The sequence below is a fragment of the Candida metapsilosis genome, assembly GCF_017655625.1.
Source record: "Candida metapsilosis strain BP57 chromosome Unknown scaffold2, whole genome shotgun sequence".
Lineage (NCBI taxonomy): Eukaryota > Fungi > Ascomycota > Pichiomycetes > Serinales > Debaryomycetaceae > Lodderomyces > Lodderomyces metapsilosis.
The window spans coordinates 1,724,219-1,737,599 of NW_027138160.1; the positions used below are offsets into that span (position 1 = coordinate 1,724,219).

The 13,381-nt window shown below is 38.5% G+C and overlaps 7 protein-coding genes across 7 annotated transcripts; 4 read left to right on the forward strand and 3 right to left on the reverse strand. All coding sequences in view use genetic code 12, as the record gives it.

Annotated features, from left to right (window-relative positions):
* Positions 1-208: 208 nt before the first annotated feature.
* Positions 209-2,026, forward strand: PTC5 (type 2C protein phosphatase; the record flags this gene model as incomplete). Its single annotated transcript, XM_067691059.1, has 1 exon — positions 209-2,026. The coding sequence occupies one exon, from the start codon at positions 209-211 to the stop codon at positions 2,024-2,026; it is 1,818 nt and encodes a 605-aa protein (XP_067549462.1).
* A 416-nt stretch (positions 2,027-2,442) lies between these two features.
* On the forward strand, positions 2,443-3,537 carry PEX19 (Pex19p; the record flags this gene model as incomplete). Its single annotated transcript, XM_067691060.1, has 1 exon — positions 2,443-3,537. One exon carries the CDS (start codon positions 2,443-2,445, stop codon positions 3,535-3,537), a length of 1,095 nt encoding a protein of 364 aa, XP_067549463.1.
* Positions 3,538-3,575: 38 nt separating this feature from the next.
* Positions 3,576-5,831, reverse strand: I9W82_002229 (AAA family ATPase; the record flags this gene model as incomplete). The annotated part of the gene is made up of 1 exon (XM_067691061.1): positions 3,576-5,831. One exon carries the CDS (start codon positions 5,829-5,831, stop codon positions 3,576-3,578), a length of 2,256 nt encoding a protein of 751 aa, XP_067549464.1.
* Positions 5,832-6,000: 169 nt separating this feature from the next.
* On the forward strand, positions 6,001-6,795 carry I9W82_002230 (uncharacterized protein; the record flags this gene model as incomplete). The annotated part of the gene is made up of 1 exon (XM_067691063.1): positions 6,001-6,795. One exon carries the CDS (start codon positions 6,001-6,003, stop codon positions 6,793-6,795), a length of 795 nt encoding a protein of 264 aa, XP_067549465.1.
* Positions 6,796-6,814: 19 nt separating this feature from the next.
* Positions 6,815-10,576, reverse strand: SKI2 (SKI complex RNA helicase subunit; the record flags this gene model as incomplete). The annotated part of the gene is made up of 1 exon (XM_067691064.1): positions 6,815-10,576. The coding sequence occupies one exon, from the start codon at positions 10,574-10,576 to the stop codon at positions 6,815-6,817; it is 3,762 nt and encodes a 1,253-aa protein (XP_067549466.1).
* A 307-nt stretch (positions 10,577-10,883) lies between these two features.
* I9W82_002232 (E2 SUMO-conjugating protein) lies at positions 10,884-11,357 on the forward strand (the record flags this gene model as incomplete). The annotated part of the gene is made up of 1 exon (XM_067691065.1): positions 10,884-11,357. The coding sequence occupies one exon, from the start codon at positions 10,884-10,886 to the stop codon at positions 11,355-11,357; it is 474 nt and encodes a 157-aa protein (XP_067549467.1).
* A 90-nt stretch (positions 11,358-11,447) lies between these two features.
* I9W82_002233 (fructose-2,6-bisphosphatase) lies at positions 11,448-12,815 on the reverse strand (the record flags this gene model as incomplete). The annotated part of the gene is made up of 1 exon (XM_067691066.1): positions 11,448-12,815. One exon carries the CDS (start codon positions 12,813-12,815, stop codon positions 11,448-11,450), a length of 1,368 nt encoding a protein of 455 aa, XP_067549468.1.
* Positions 12,816-13,381: the final 566 nt, after the last annotated feature.

The following is a 13,381-nucleotide window of genomic DNA, read 5'->3' on the forward strand; positions in this document are numbered from 1 at the left end:
TCCCAATTGGAAACAACCAAATTCTATTGGCACAACAATAACCTAATAGACACATTTCATCTCATCTCATTACATCAAACACCTGGAAATCACTAGCCAAAAGTTATTTATAATAATTCTCTATTTCCATACCTTGAGGTTGCTTTAAATCGTTTGTATACATATTCCAAAATTACCAACCACCAATTGCATTTGATCAAAAAAAATAATGTCATTTATGTTATCAACTAGACCCAAATTCCTATATCTCACCAATAAACAACTACAAACAATAAGCAAGAGGCTTATATCATCAACTTCCAAAACCTCACTCAACTCTTCAAAGTTGCTAAAGTCATCAAAGACATTTTTCAAATCAATTCCTCCCAAGACTGAGCAACAACAACAACAACAACACTACCTGAAACAAGGCAAGAACGTAGCATTTGTCTCTGGCATCATAATAGTTGGATCATATATTGCTTTCAACCAATCAAATTACTATAATTTAGATACATTGCCACTGCTGCCACAATCTTCACAAACAGCAGTATTAAACCCCACAGCTGCTGCTGCTGCTGGTGGTGGTTCATTTGCAAAACCACCAAAGCTATTAGAAGACAAAAAGTTGTTTTCAACTTCAACATCATCAATGCATCAAGAGAATAGCATTAGTCATCAACAACACAAGGAAGGAATATTTTTATTAAATGATGAACAAGTTGATACGAAATTGCGTCAATTTGAAGAAAGTTATTTTGTTAATCGTGGTAAAGGAGTAATGAGGTATGATATATGTCAATTGCCATCAAACTCTCCTATTGAAGATGATAGAGCAGAGGAGATTATCCAAGTACCAATTTTGCAAGATAATAATATCAAATCCACCACTGATTGGCTATTCTTTGGAGTCTTTGATGGGCATGGTGGCTGGACTACCAGTTCTAAATTGAGAGATGAATTGATCAATTATGTCATTAGTGAATTGGGAACCATATACAAGCCTGTTCAAGGAGAAGAGAATCTTCGATATGTACCAAATAGTGCTACAATTGACCAGGCTATAAAAAATGGGTTTTTGAAGTTGGATCACGAAATTGTCAATAAAAATATTGAAAAGCTACTCACTGATGGAAATAAGGCCAAAGCAGCAGAATTGTTGATGCCTGCTTTATCTGGATCCTGTGCGTTGTTGTCATTTTACGATACAAACTCTAAAATGCTTAAAGTTGCTGTAACTGGAGACTCGAGAGCTATATTGGGATCGTTTAAGAATAACCATTGGACTGCTAGACAATTGAGTATTGATCAAACTGGTTCAAACCCAACCGAAGTTGCAAGAATTATTAGTGAACATCCAGATGAACCTAAAGTTATTCGTAATGGAAGGGTTTTGGGTAGTCTTGAACCAACTAGGGCATTTGGTGATTGTCGATACAAACTTCCAGCTTCAATTCAAGAAAGAATTTATAAACAATTTTTTGGCAAAAGATTACCTAACCATTTAACTTCACCTCCATATGTTACTGCTGAACCTGTTATTACAACGACAAAAATCAATCCAGACAATAATGATTTCTTGGTCATGGCAAGTGATGGATTATATGAAATGTTGACAAATGAAGAAATTGTAGGTTTAGTTGTCAAATGGATGGAGAGAGAAAAAATGGTTAAACCACAGAAATCATTTTGGAACTTTTTTGGTAAAGTTGGCGAAAATAAGCTTCCTGAAGTGGAAGATATCACCATGGATAAAGCAAGTAAAAAGCCAATCAGAAAATCAACTGGTGGCGGTAGTTTCTTGTTACAAGATAACAATGTCTCGACCCATTTGATTAGAAATGCATTATCCAATGGAGGATCAAAGGAACAAACCTCAATGATTATATCCATACCCAATCCAGTTTCAAGAAGATATCGTGATGACTTGACTGTTACTGTTGTGTTTTTTGGAAACAATTTGAATGAGGCAAATGAGAATGGTACTTTAGAGATCAATTCTAATGCAACTGCCGGTGGGGTCAATGCTTCAAAACCTAAGTTATAGAGGAGGAGAAGAAGGAGAAGAGGAAGAAAAGAGAAAGAAAAAGGGCTTATATATTTATGTAATAGAAAGTTTATAGGTGATTGAAGAAATAATTTATGTTTCTTATTCCACAAATGGTCTTCTCTCTCTAATTTAACCGAGTATATGTTTGTTAATCGTAAAAGAAAAAAAAAAATCACACTAACAAACCAAACGCTTACCATCGGCACTTTTACTTACTTTCTTTCTCTCCCCTCCTTTCTCCCCCACACACACAAGAAAGAAAGAAGAACAAAAAAAAAAAAAAAAATTAATTAACAAAATGTGAAAAATTAATTAGCAGTTCACCCATTGGTTTTTAACTCATATAGAACACAGTTTTAATCAACTTGTTAATTTACCTTAATTACTTAGATTCTTTTCCCCTGTTATATCCCATGTCAGAAGAAACCAAGAACCAAACCGATTTAGCATCAACTACTGTACAGAATACCAGTAATTCTGCTAGTGGTGCCACTACTGACGCCACGAATACTTCCACTGCTGCAACTCTGACTGAAGGCAAATCCAAGGTTAATAATGATGATTCTGCTGCCACTACTACTAAGCCTCAAGAAGGATCCGAAGAGAAAGCTAAAGCCTCCGCTTCTGCTGATGGAGACGATGTCGACGATTTAGACGATTTGTTGGATGATTTTGCCGATGATGTACTCAATAAGCCACCAGGGTCCACTCTTGACAACCAGTCACAAACAGGTTCCGCCACAAAGGGTAAAGGTGGTGCTTCTGCAACTGACCCAGTTGACGAGGATTTCCAAAGCTCTGTTGCTGAATTAATCAAGGATATGAAGATTGAAGACCCTGAAACTCAAAAACAATTTGAAACTTTGGTGCAACAGTTTGAAACTAATCATCGAGCAGAAGCTGAATCTGGTACACAACAAACGGCAAACTTTGATTTTGTCATGAAGGAGACCATGGAAAGATTGCGTAAATCTGGTGAAGATATCGACTCAAAGATTAAGAATGATTCTTCTGGAACTAACCCTGAAGATATCTTGACTCAATTACTTGCAGGAATGAATGAGAGCGGCTTGGGTGGTGGAGATATGGATATGAGTAAATTGTTGATGGATATGTTGGAACAATTGAGTTCAAAAGAAGTCTTGTATGAACCAATTAAAGATTTAAACACTAAATTCCCTCAATATTTAAAAGACAATAAGGAGAAATTGGATCAAGAGCAATATACAAATTACACTAAACAATACGAGATAACTAATGATATTTTAAAAGTGTTTGATAGTGACAGTTATAATGATTCAAATAAAGCTCAGCGAGATCAAATTAATGCCATGTTGGAAAGTTTACAAGAGTTGGGTCAACCTCCAACTGAGTTGGTTGGAGACACTGGTGACTTCTTGCCTGGTTTTGGCTCTGGTGCTGGTGGTAAAGATGGACTTGATTTCGATGGCAAGGATTTACCAGCAGATTTGGAGAAGAACTTACAAGAAGGATGTCAACAACAGTAAATGTGGGAATAAGTATAGTATCTAGTTTGGAAACTTTTCTATATATTTAATCCTGCTCTATTAGAAAACTGCTTGTAGTAATCCAACATCTCTGGAGTGATTCCACGAGATATTCCTAGTAACGCATGTTCAAAATGTCTGTTTTCAACATATTGTGCATTGCGGTCCTCCATGATTGCATTTAACCCAGCTTCTTGACACAACAACGTCACTTCAGCTCCCGAACAACCCTCGGTAAGCTTAGCATAACTTGTCAAATCAACATCAACTAAATCAAACTTGATACAACATTTGTTCAAGATTTGCAACCTTGCTTCATAATCAGGTGGAGCAACATAAATATGGCGGTCTAATCTACCCGGCCGAAGCAAAGCTGCATCTATTTCTGCTGGTTTATTAGTGGCTCCAATAATGACAACTCCTTTCAATTCCTCAACTCCATCAATCTCATTCAATAATGAAGTCAAGACGTTTTTCGACGCAGTAGTAGTACCGCCACCATCACCATCACGATCACTAGCAATGGCATCAATTTCATCCAAAAAGATAATTGAAGGTGCAGCTGCCCGAGCTTTTCTGAAAATCTCTCTAATAGTTCGTTCACTTTCACCGACATATTTATTGAAAATTTCTGGTCCTTTAATTGCCAAGAAATTAAGTCCTGATTCGGTTGCAAGTGCTTTTGCTGTTAAAGTTTTAGAACATCCTGGTGGACCATATAAAAGTACTCCCTTGGGTGCATTGACACCCAATTTTGCAAATGATGCTGAGGCTTCTAGTGGTAGTTGAACAACTTCAACAAGCTTCTTTTTCAACTCCTCTTGTCCACCAATATCTGACCAATACACCTTGGGCATTTCCAAAAAGATTTCCCGCATGGCTGATGGTCTAATTTCACTCAATGCTTCAAACACGTCATCCAAAGTTATTTTAATCTTCTCCTGAGGTGTACCATTAGCCAAGCCTCTATTGATAGCTTTCATTACTGCTTCCCTGCACAATGCAGTCAAGTCAGCACCAACGTACCCATGGGTCTTTGTCGCCACCAAGGCTATATCTTCCTCACTTAAATCATACTTCTCCTTATTCATTTTATCAAATTGCTTCTGCAAGATATCTTGTCTTGCTTCAACATCAGGGATACCAATTTCAATCTCCTGATCAAATCTACCTGGCCTACGTAGGGCAATATCTATCGCATTTGGCCGATTAGTAGCGCCAACAACAACTATTCTTCCACTATTATCCATCCCATCCATCATAGTTAACAACGTAGCAACCACACGACTCTCGGTCTCCCCGGAATCATCTGAATTACGTGATGGAACAAGCGAATCAATCTCATCCATAAAGATAATTGATGGTTGGAATTGTGCTGCCTCTTCGAAAATTTCACGGATGGCATTTTCAGTTTCTCCCAAGTATTTTGAAACGATAGAGGGACCATTTATGGTTAAAATATGTGCATTGATATCGTTTGCTGCGCATCGAAGAAGCATTGTTTTCCCCGTCCCTGGTGGACCATATAGTAATATTCCCCTTGGTGGTGATATGCCGAAATCGGAAAATAACGTTGGGTTATGCAATGGGAGTTCAATGGTTGATTTGAGCAAGCTTGTTTGTTTTGCAAGCCCACCTACTTGTGAAAAGTTTGGAGGTCGTGGTAACAGGGGGTATTTGGTGATTGGTGGCTCCTTCTCTGCTGTATTCTCTATTGTGGTTTGTGGTGTGTATATGTATGCAGGTGACACTGTGCGTAGTGGGACCTCTTCTTCTGAGATTGTCAATTCCTTCATTCGGGAGTCTATGTCACCGGCTATGTCAATCACTTTGAGTTGCTCTACTTTCAAACCAGGGTAAATTAGTCCCACATCGTCCAAAGCGGACTGCACATCCCCATCTCCATAAACAGTCACAGTCAGAGCATAAGGTGGTTGTCCACTGAATTTTGCAATGTTGACCCTATCTCCTAAAAGTAATCCACTGAGGTGCCTAAAACTATTGGATATCGTAACCACATTTCTCGTTGGTATATCGTCAGACGGCACAGAAACAGCAATGACACCAGGCTGTCCATTAGTTAAATTCACATACACAAAGTCCTTTGGCTTCAACTCCAACGCTTCGAATACATCCAGACTCAAATACACATTGGCTATGGTTTTCCGCTTGGCTGAAGGTGAGTGTGGACGAACAATAAATGACTTGGGAATTTTTACCTTCTTTGTGGTTGATTGAGGTGAGGCGTCGGACGAAGGTGCCAGTTTCTTTTTAGATGATGATTTTGACGACATGGTAAGGTTAGTCTGTGGCCCTTAATTGATCCAATCTTGTAGTTTGTATTTCTGATGACAAAAAAAAAAAAAAATTCAAATGATGAGCTGCAAAATCTAACCCCTAAGCAAACCTTTCTAAATCAACCTTCTTCTATAACTTCATGGCCCACATGAGTACTGATCTACTATGAAACAAACTTCAAAAACGATACGAAACACAGCCATACGACTAATACTGCCGAAACGTTTTGTCAGCACCGGGATACTACCCAGATACGAACAGGTTCATGCGGAGTCCAAGGCTTCCTTCCTTAATCACTTCAACTTTATAGATACCTCGAAACAAGCACATGTTTACCAAGGGAACGAGCCAAGGTTGATCGCACAAAGAGATGGTCCAAATATAGTTGACAGGGTTTCCAACGCATCTGGTGACGCAAATTATCAACAGCATGTACAACCATTGATAAGCTATATTGATCCAGTGAAATTTCTGAATGAAGAGCTTGCATGTATATCCAACGGACTAACCAACTTGGAGTTACGATTAGAGGGGCACGATGGAAAGACTTTGTTTACCGAAACTGATCTACTACGACGGTTTGGAAAACATACCTATACCCTTGCAGTGATGAACCAGTTTAAAATTTTTCAAAATATCGGCTACTTGTCTTGCTCGGAATCAGATATTGAGTCAGATGTTACCTGGTTACTAAACAATAAAACGATTCTCGAGTTTATGAAGTTGAATGGACTCACAAAATGTGTTTCAATGAATAGTGAACTACTAATCAACAAAAATCTTGACCATGCTGAATTCGAAGCAAAGAAGAAAGCTGTATTTAACACTACAACTATTGGAAGCTTCTACACTTTAGTGGGATTGATACACTTCAAGCCCACGTCAGGGCTGCAAGACTTAATGGACAAGATCATCAATGGTAAGCGAGGTGTGTTTGGTATATTAAAGCAAAACGCCTAAAGTATATAGATAGGCATTCTTAAAGATATAGCGATGCACAAAAGACGATATCCCTCTTGATCTTTTCTTGGGCCTCGGCCATTTTCAAATGCAATGTCGAATCACCAATAATTAAAGCAGCATTCTTCACCTCACGACAAATTTCATCCAATCTGGTAATTACTCGGACAATGGTACCTTCAGACTCGACACTAATTTCCATAATTTCATTAAAACTCAACCCATTAGCCCACTCGTACACAACATTAGTTAAAGCGAATCGTTTACTTTCGACAAAATCCTCCTCTTCTGAAGTTAAGGAAACCCTCTTTTCAATAAACACTCGAAGTAACTTGTCAGCAATCTCAAGGATCTTGGCTTTACCTCTCTCCAATTTAGGTGTAATCAATGGCGGCTCGTCCTGCTGAGTCCTACCTTCATACACGAAGCACGACAAAAGTGCTACTATCTCAGATGGCTCAAAATCTCCAAGGAAGTTGTCGAGAACTAACTCGGTAAGTATCAACTCCCAGCCAGAATTGATTTCACATGCCACCCTTCCTTTCAACACAACATTGTGCTTTTCGTCAATGAATCCAAGAGTCTCAAGGACATCCAATCGTTGTTCATAATCAGGTAAAAGATCCAAGTTTTCATCCGATATTAATCGTTCAAGCCCCTCCAATTCCATTTGAAGGAGATGCATTTTTCGATATTCGGCGTAATGCTGCTTAAAGTTCAGACACTTGAATGCTTGCAAATCATTAATCTTTGTAAATACATTCTCCTTTTCAGTGTACATATCGTGGAGTGACACTAGCTTTGTTTGGGCAAAACTTACTTCCTGTAGTCTGTTTTGAAACCCAATAGCTGAATTGATCTGCTCCTCGGCTTGCTTGACCTCTTCTTTTTTATTTTCAATAATTCCAGCCATGTGCGCTTTCAAGGCGTATTTACAAATGAAGATGATACTCTCATACGGCACCGATACCACTCTGAGACCACCGTTATACTTGATTTTTGGATAGTTTTTAACTAAATATTCCCGATTGGGAATGAACGGTAACTGATATTTCTCCTCTGCTTTATCGTATTCTCTTCCATGATTGAATGTAAGCAAAAATATACTGTCATTAACACTATCTGACTTTACAACAAAACCCATCTTTACCATTGATTCCTTATCTCTAAAGCAAACGAGTCTTCCGATTCTTAATAATTGTGTTTTCAATATCGGTGATTTGTGAATCTCAGCGACGCACTGGCCATAGATCTCTTCGTACTCAAAGAGGAGTTTACATGTCTCTTCGACATTCTTCAAGTTGCAATCACCACATGGGGTTAATGATACACTGCTCAAAGTATTTGTGAGCACGTCATGTCTCTTCTTGTTCTCTGGAAGCAATACCTGAGTGGAATTCTCACTAAATGAATGCTTAATCATTTCCTCAACTTTCAATGCCTCGATTCTAAGTAAATTCAAAATCATATTGTAAGTTAAACGGAACTGGGATTGTAATTTCGTTGGAGTTCCTAGCGCCACCTCTTTGAAATCAGTGGGCGACAACGGATCATTATAAGCCATCACAATCACGGTACCAACAGCATCCAATCCTCTTCTACCGGCTCGACCCGACATTTGTGTGAATTCCCCAGGCAAAAGGTTTCTAAATGATCTACCATCATGTTTTCTGGTCGAGCTGAATACAACCGTTCTAGTAGGCAAATTCAATCCCATTGCAAATGTTTCCGTAGCAAACAATACTTTCACTAACGTTTTGGCAAACAATATCTCAATGCACTCCTTCACAATTGGCAATAGACCACCATGATGAACTGCTATTCCTCGGCTAAGCATCTCTCTGATCTTTAAAATCTGGGGTAACTCACGATCTTCCTTTTTCAATCTTCCAACAGCTCTATCAATAAACATGTGAATCTCAGACTTCTCCTTAGCAGTACAGAAATCAACACCGTGTAAATAATCAGCATAAGTTTCACAATTTTTCTTTGAGAAAACGAAAATAACCGCCGGAAGCAAGTTATTCAGTTTCATGTACTGCACTAATTGTGGCCAAGTATTTTTGTTTGGACCATCACTACCAAATCTCTTTGGACCTGAGAAGTTACCATGGTTTGACAGGCCACCACCTCCTCGACCTCCGCGACCCCCACCACCTCCACGGCCTCCACGGCCCCCACGGTCTCCGCCTCTTCCCCTGTTACCACCTCTAGCTGTTCCTCCTGGGCCACCTCTACTTCCAGAGCCCATTGTTGTTGATGGAAGCGTCTTCTTCGATTTACTTTCTTCAAGTGTGTCTTTATGAGCCTTGAATTCGTTTTCAAGGAACCTTCTATTTGAGTCCACAACCTTGAATAGCTTATTCTTTGCCGATATAAATATCTCTAATGGTACCGGTCTTTTTGGTGTTGAAATGACGTAAATATCCTTTTGCTTGGTTCGACCAACCCAATTAGCAAACTCAAATGTGTTTGGTACAGTGGCGGATAATAAAATGTATTTGACATGGTCAGGTAACATGATAATAACTTCTTCCCAAACAACACCACGATCTATATCGTTCACATAATGCACTTCGTCAAAAATAACAAACTCGACATCTCTTATCAAATCTGCACCACGATACAACATTGACCGTAAAATCTCGGTGGTCATGATAAGACAATTTGCTTCGGGGTTGATTTGAACATCACCAGTGATCAATCCAACATCTATATCTTTAAATGTCTCTTTGAAATCTCGAAACTTTTGATTAGACAACGCTTTGATAGGGGATGTATAGATGCACTTTGTCATGTTTCTCTTTGCCATTGCAATCGCATACTCAGCCACTACAGTCTTACCAGCCGAAGTGTGAGCTGCGACAAAGACAGAATCACCCTGTTCTAAATGAAAGACTGCTTCTTTTTGGAAAGTATCAAGTTCAAAAGGCCAAGTTCTAGCCATATTGGGAACTAATTCATTAAAGTCCTCGATTTTGTGGTCCAAATCGACAACATGAGCCCAATCACGCTTTTCAACGGGTTTCTTGTCTTCGTATTTGAATGATTTGTAATCAAACGGTACTAATCCTTCTATTTCGTTGGCGTCAAAAGGGAGCTTTGCTTTTGATATTGAAGCATCTTGGTCGTTTTTGTCATCAAATAAAATACGTTCTTGCACCGTATCATGTGTCTGTTCATTCACATCTGTTTCTTCCTTCTTCAAATCTTCCAAATCATCTGAGGCTTTTTTAACATCACCAACTTCCAAGTCCCGTGAGAGACCTGGAGGTATATCAAACAAACCGTACTCATTTCTATGCAAGTTAGACGTTGCATCCTTAACTTCACGATCCATTGAAGCCTGCTGTAATAAACCACCCGGTTGAAAAGGTAAAAACCCGGTTTTACCTCTTATACTTTCACTCTTTGACGAGTAGTCTCTATTTATACTCAATGAATTTGATGCAGAGGCATTTACTTCATTGAGATCGACTTCTTCACGATATCCAGAAATTTTTCCTTCAATTCCAGATCTCTTGAAACGAATTCTTGTTCTATTTAGACTTGATGGGTTAATGATAAGTTTCTTAATAATGTTGCTCTTGTCAACTTTGGGTTTTGGCTGCACGAGATCAAGCAATTCCCAATTAAGTTCTGCTGATGGTGTCAAAAAGTCATCAACAAGCTGTTGATTTTTCTCATCTTTGGTTGGTTCTGGGAAAGTATAGCTTGTTTCTTTATATGGATCAACACTCAATGGTGAGTCCTTGTGAGCTGTAAGTTCTTCTATAAGCATTGGACTTTGCAAAATCGCTTTTAGCAGCAATGAATGGGGAAGGCAATCTAAATCTAGAGCACTGAAAAATGAAAAAAGAAAGAAAAGTAAGAGAAAATACTGTGACGCGCAAATTAATTAGAGAAAAAGTCCTTCTTCCAAATCATCAACAGGAAAGAATTCACAAACAAAAAATTTTTGCATCTCGATACAGCACGCCACAACTTTAGTACGGTTACTTTATTTCATTCTACTGTCATTATTTAATACCTTTACATATCGGGGACCCTTTTTTTTTATTTTATTGATAGCACACAGAATTTTAATAATGTCACTTCGCGATATCAGATTACAAGAGGAAAGAAAACAATGGAGGAAAGATCATCCATTTGGGTTCTATGCTAAACCAGTGAAGGGTGCAGATGGATCATTAGATTTGACTGTATGGAAAGCAGGGATTCCAGGGAGAGCAGGTACATTATGGGAAGGTGGTGTTTATCCAGTTAGGTTAGACTTTCCTCCAGAATATCCTTCAAAGCCACCAAAAGTGAAGTTCCCCTCTGGATTTTATCATCCGAATGTATACCCTAGTGGTACTGTCTGTTTGAGTATTTTGAATGAAGACCAGGATTGGAAGCCAACTATTACTATGAAACAGATTTTAGTTGGGGTGCAAGAGTTATTGAATAACCCAAATCCAGATTCACCAGCACAAGAACCAGCTTGGAAAGCTTTTAGTAAAGATCCGAAATTGTATGAAAAGAAAGTAGTGGAGCAGGTTAAGAAGTTTCCCACTGTGTAAGCTTAATTATAGGAGAACGAATAAACGAATATCCATTGAAATTTACAACTCTACTTGCTCTACTTTGTCAAGAACACGTTCCTTCAAACTCTAAACCACATCACCACTATTTAACAAATCTCTGCTTTTAAAAATTGTTTCTCCCGTTTTTGCTTCTCCTAATTGAGAGGTTCCTTTCTCTTTGTACGTACTGACCGCTGGAATATCCGCTTTTAGTCTTGATACCAATGTAGAATATGCTCTAGGCTCCAATTTTATCAACGTATGCAATGGAATAGACATCCATGGACTTTCCTCCTGAGGTACATTCATAAAATAAGCATATAGACATCGCAATACAGCTTGGTGGGTAATTATAAGAATATTTTCTTGACGCTCTAATTCCATAATTATGGGCTCCAACCTTATGACAATATCTCTATAAGATTCACCACCACGGTATCTATACTCGTATTTGTTGTCATCCCTTGCTTTGAAATCTTCCGGGAATGTCTTTTCGATTTCCTCGTATGTCATTCCATCACACTCACCAGCATCTAATTCGTCCAATGCCTTCCATTGTAATTTCTTGTACGGTAAAAATGATGCAGTTTGTTGTGTACGTTTCAACGTCGAAGTCCACACTGTTAAATTGGTATGTTGATGTTCCTCACCTAATGATTTAAGAACAAGTTCAGGCAATTTTTTGGCGTATTTCCATCCTCGTTCTGATAAATCCGCATCCCCTCCAATTTGGCCAGTAAGGTTGAATTCAGACTCACCGTGTCTTGACAACCAGATGCTTCTTGGTTTTATATGCAAATTCATCACATAATATACAATACGACTTTCCAAATAAGTCTCTATACGATTCAAAATAATCTGAGAATTAACATTAACGAGCTTGACAAAGGTCAAATCCGAATCAGTTGCCGCATCCATCGTTTCATAAACCGATTCGTAATGTTCAATTCTCTTGAGAAAATCTGTCATTGCAAATTCATTGGGCTTTGTGACATAGTCAGGAGACGTAGTTTTCACATCGGTTATATTTTGCAATATGAGTTCCTTATCGTCGCACCAACTCTCCAAGAACATAGGCTCAATGTAGTTTTCGCGACACAACTTCAAGATCCTATCTCTTCTCTCACGAGTAGAGTTTGTCGCGTCTAAGATCCCCACAACACCATTGTCTTCAACAAACCAGTTCATCATGTCCTTTATAGCCAAATCGATGGCTTGTCTTCTATACGCCAATCCTTCCTCGTTCTTTGGGTCAAAAAAGTTAGCATCAACGGCAGCCTCTTTAGCCACTTCTCGCCTATAGTTTCCAACATTGAAGCACTTGGATTTAATCGATAACCATGATAAGTATCGCACAATTTTTTGCGATATGAGGGATTTACCACGAGCTGGTAATCCAACCATAACTACACAAACTCTAACATTTTCGACATGAGATATTGAGTACACTGGCATGATTTTGGTCGATTGTTGGAAAAGTTCCTATAACGAGATAATGGGAATGAAAAAAAGGATACTAAAATTTTTTGTGGGGTCAAATGATGTAACCGTTGCTGCCCTTTTTTTTTGCAAAAGTTTTTCCTATTGAGGGTGGGGATTTGACTGTGAACAAAAAAAAAAAAAATTGGGAAAAGTTACCAAGGAATGGTTCGTTGATGAAAGTTCAGTTATACTTGATAAATATCAATCCATGTAAGTACAGTGACTGTCAAAGTGAAAGAAAAAGGTATTCTGAATATGATATGATTTTTTTTTTTCTTTTGCTTCTTGCTTTTTTTGTTGGAAGAAGTGTCTCTGTCTGAAATACGGGTTAGAGTCGTGTGTGCATAACGTGTAGGTGTAGTTCCGACTTACTCCTATTTTTATTTTTACGACGGGAGGACAGAAGAAATAGAACAAGTCAGGTGATCATGTCACGTGAATATTTAAGAGTAAAAGAAAAAGAAACCATCAATTAAAAATGCCTCTGCAAACAGACCCCTAGCAAATACATCCCCACTTATTGATACACATTTAGTCTA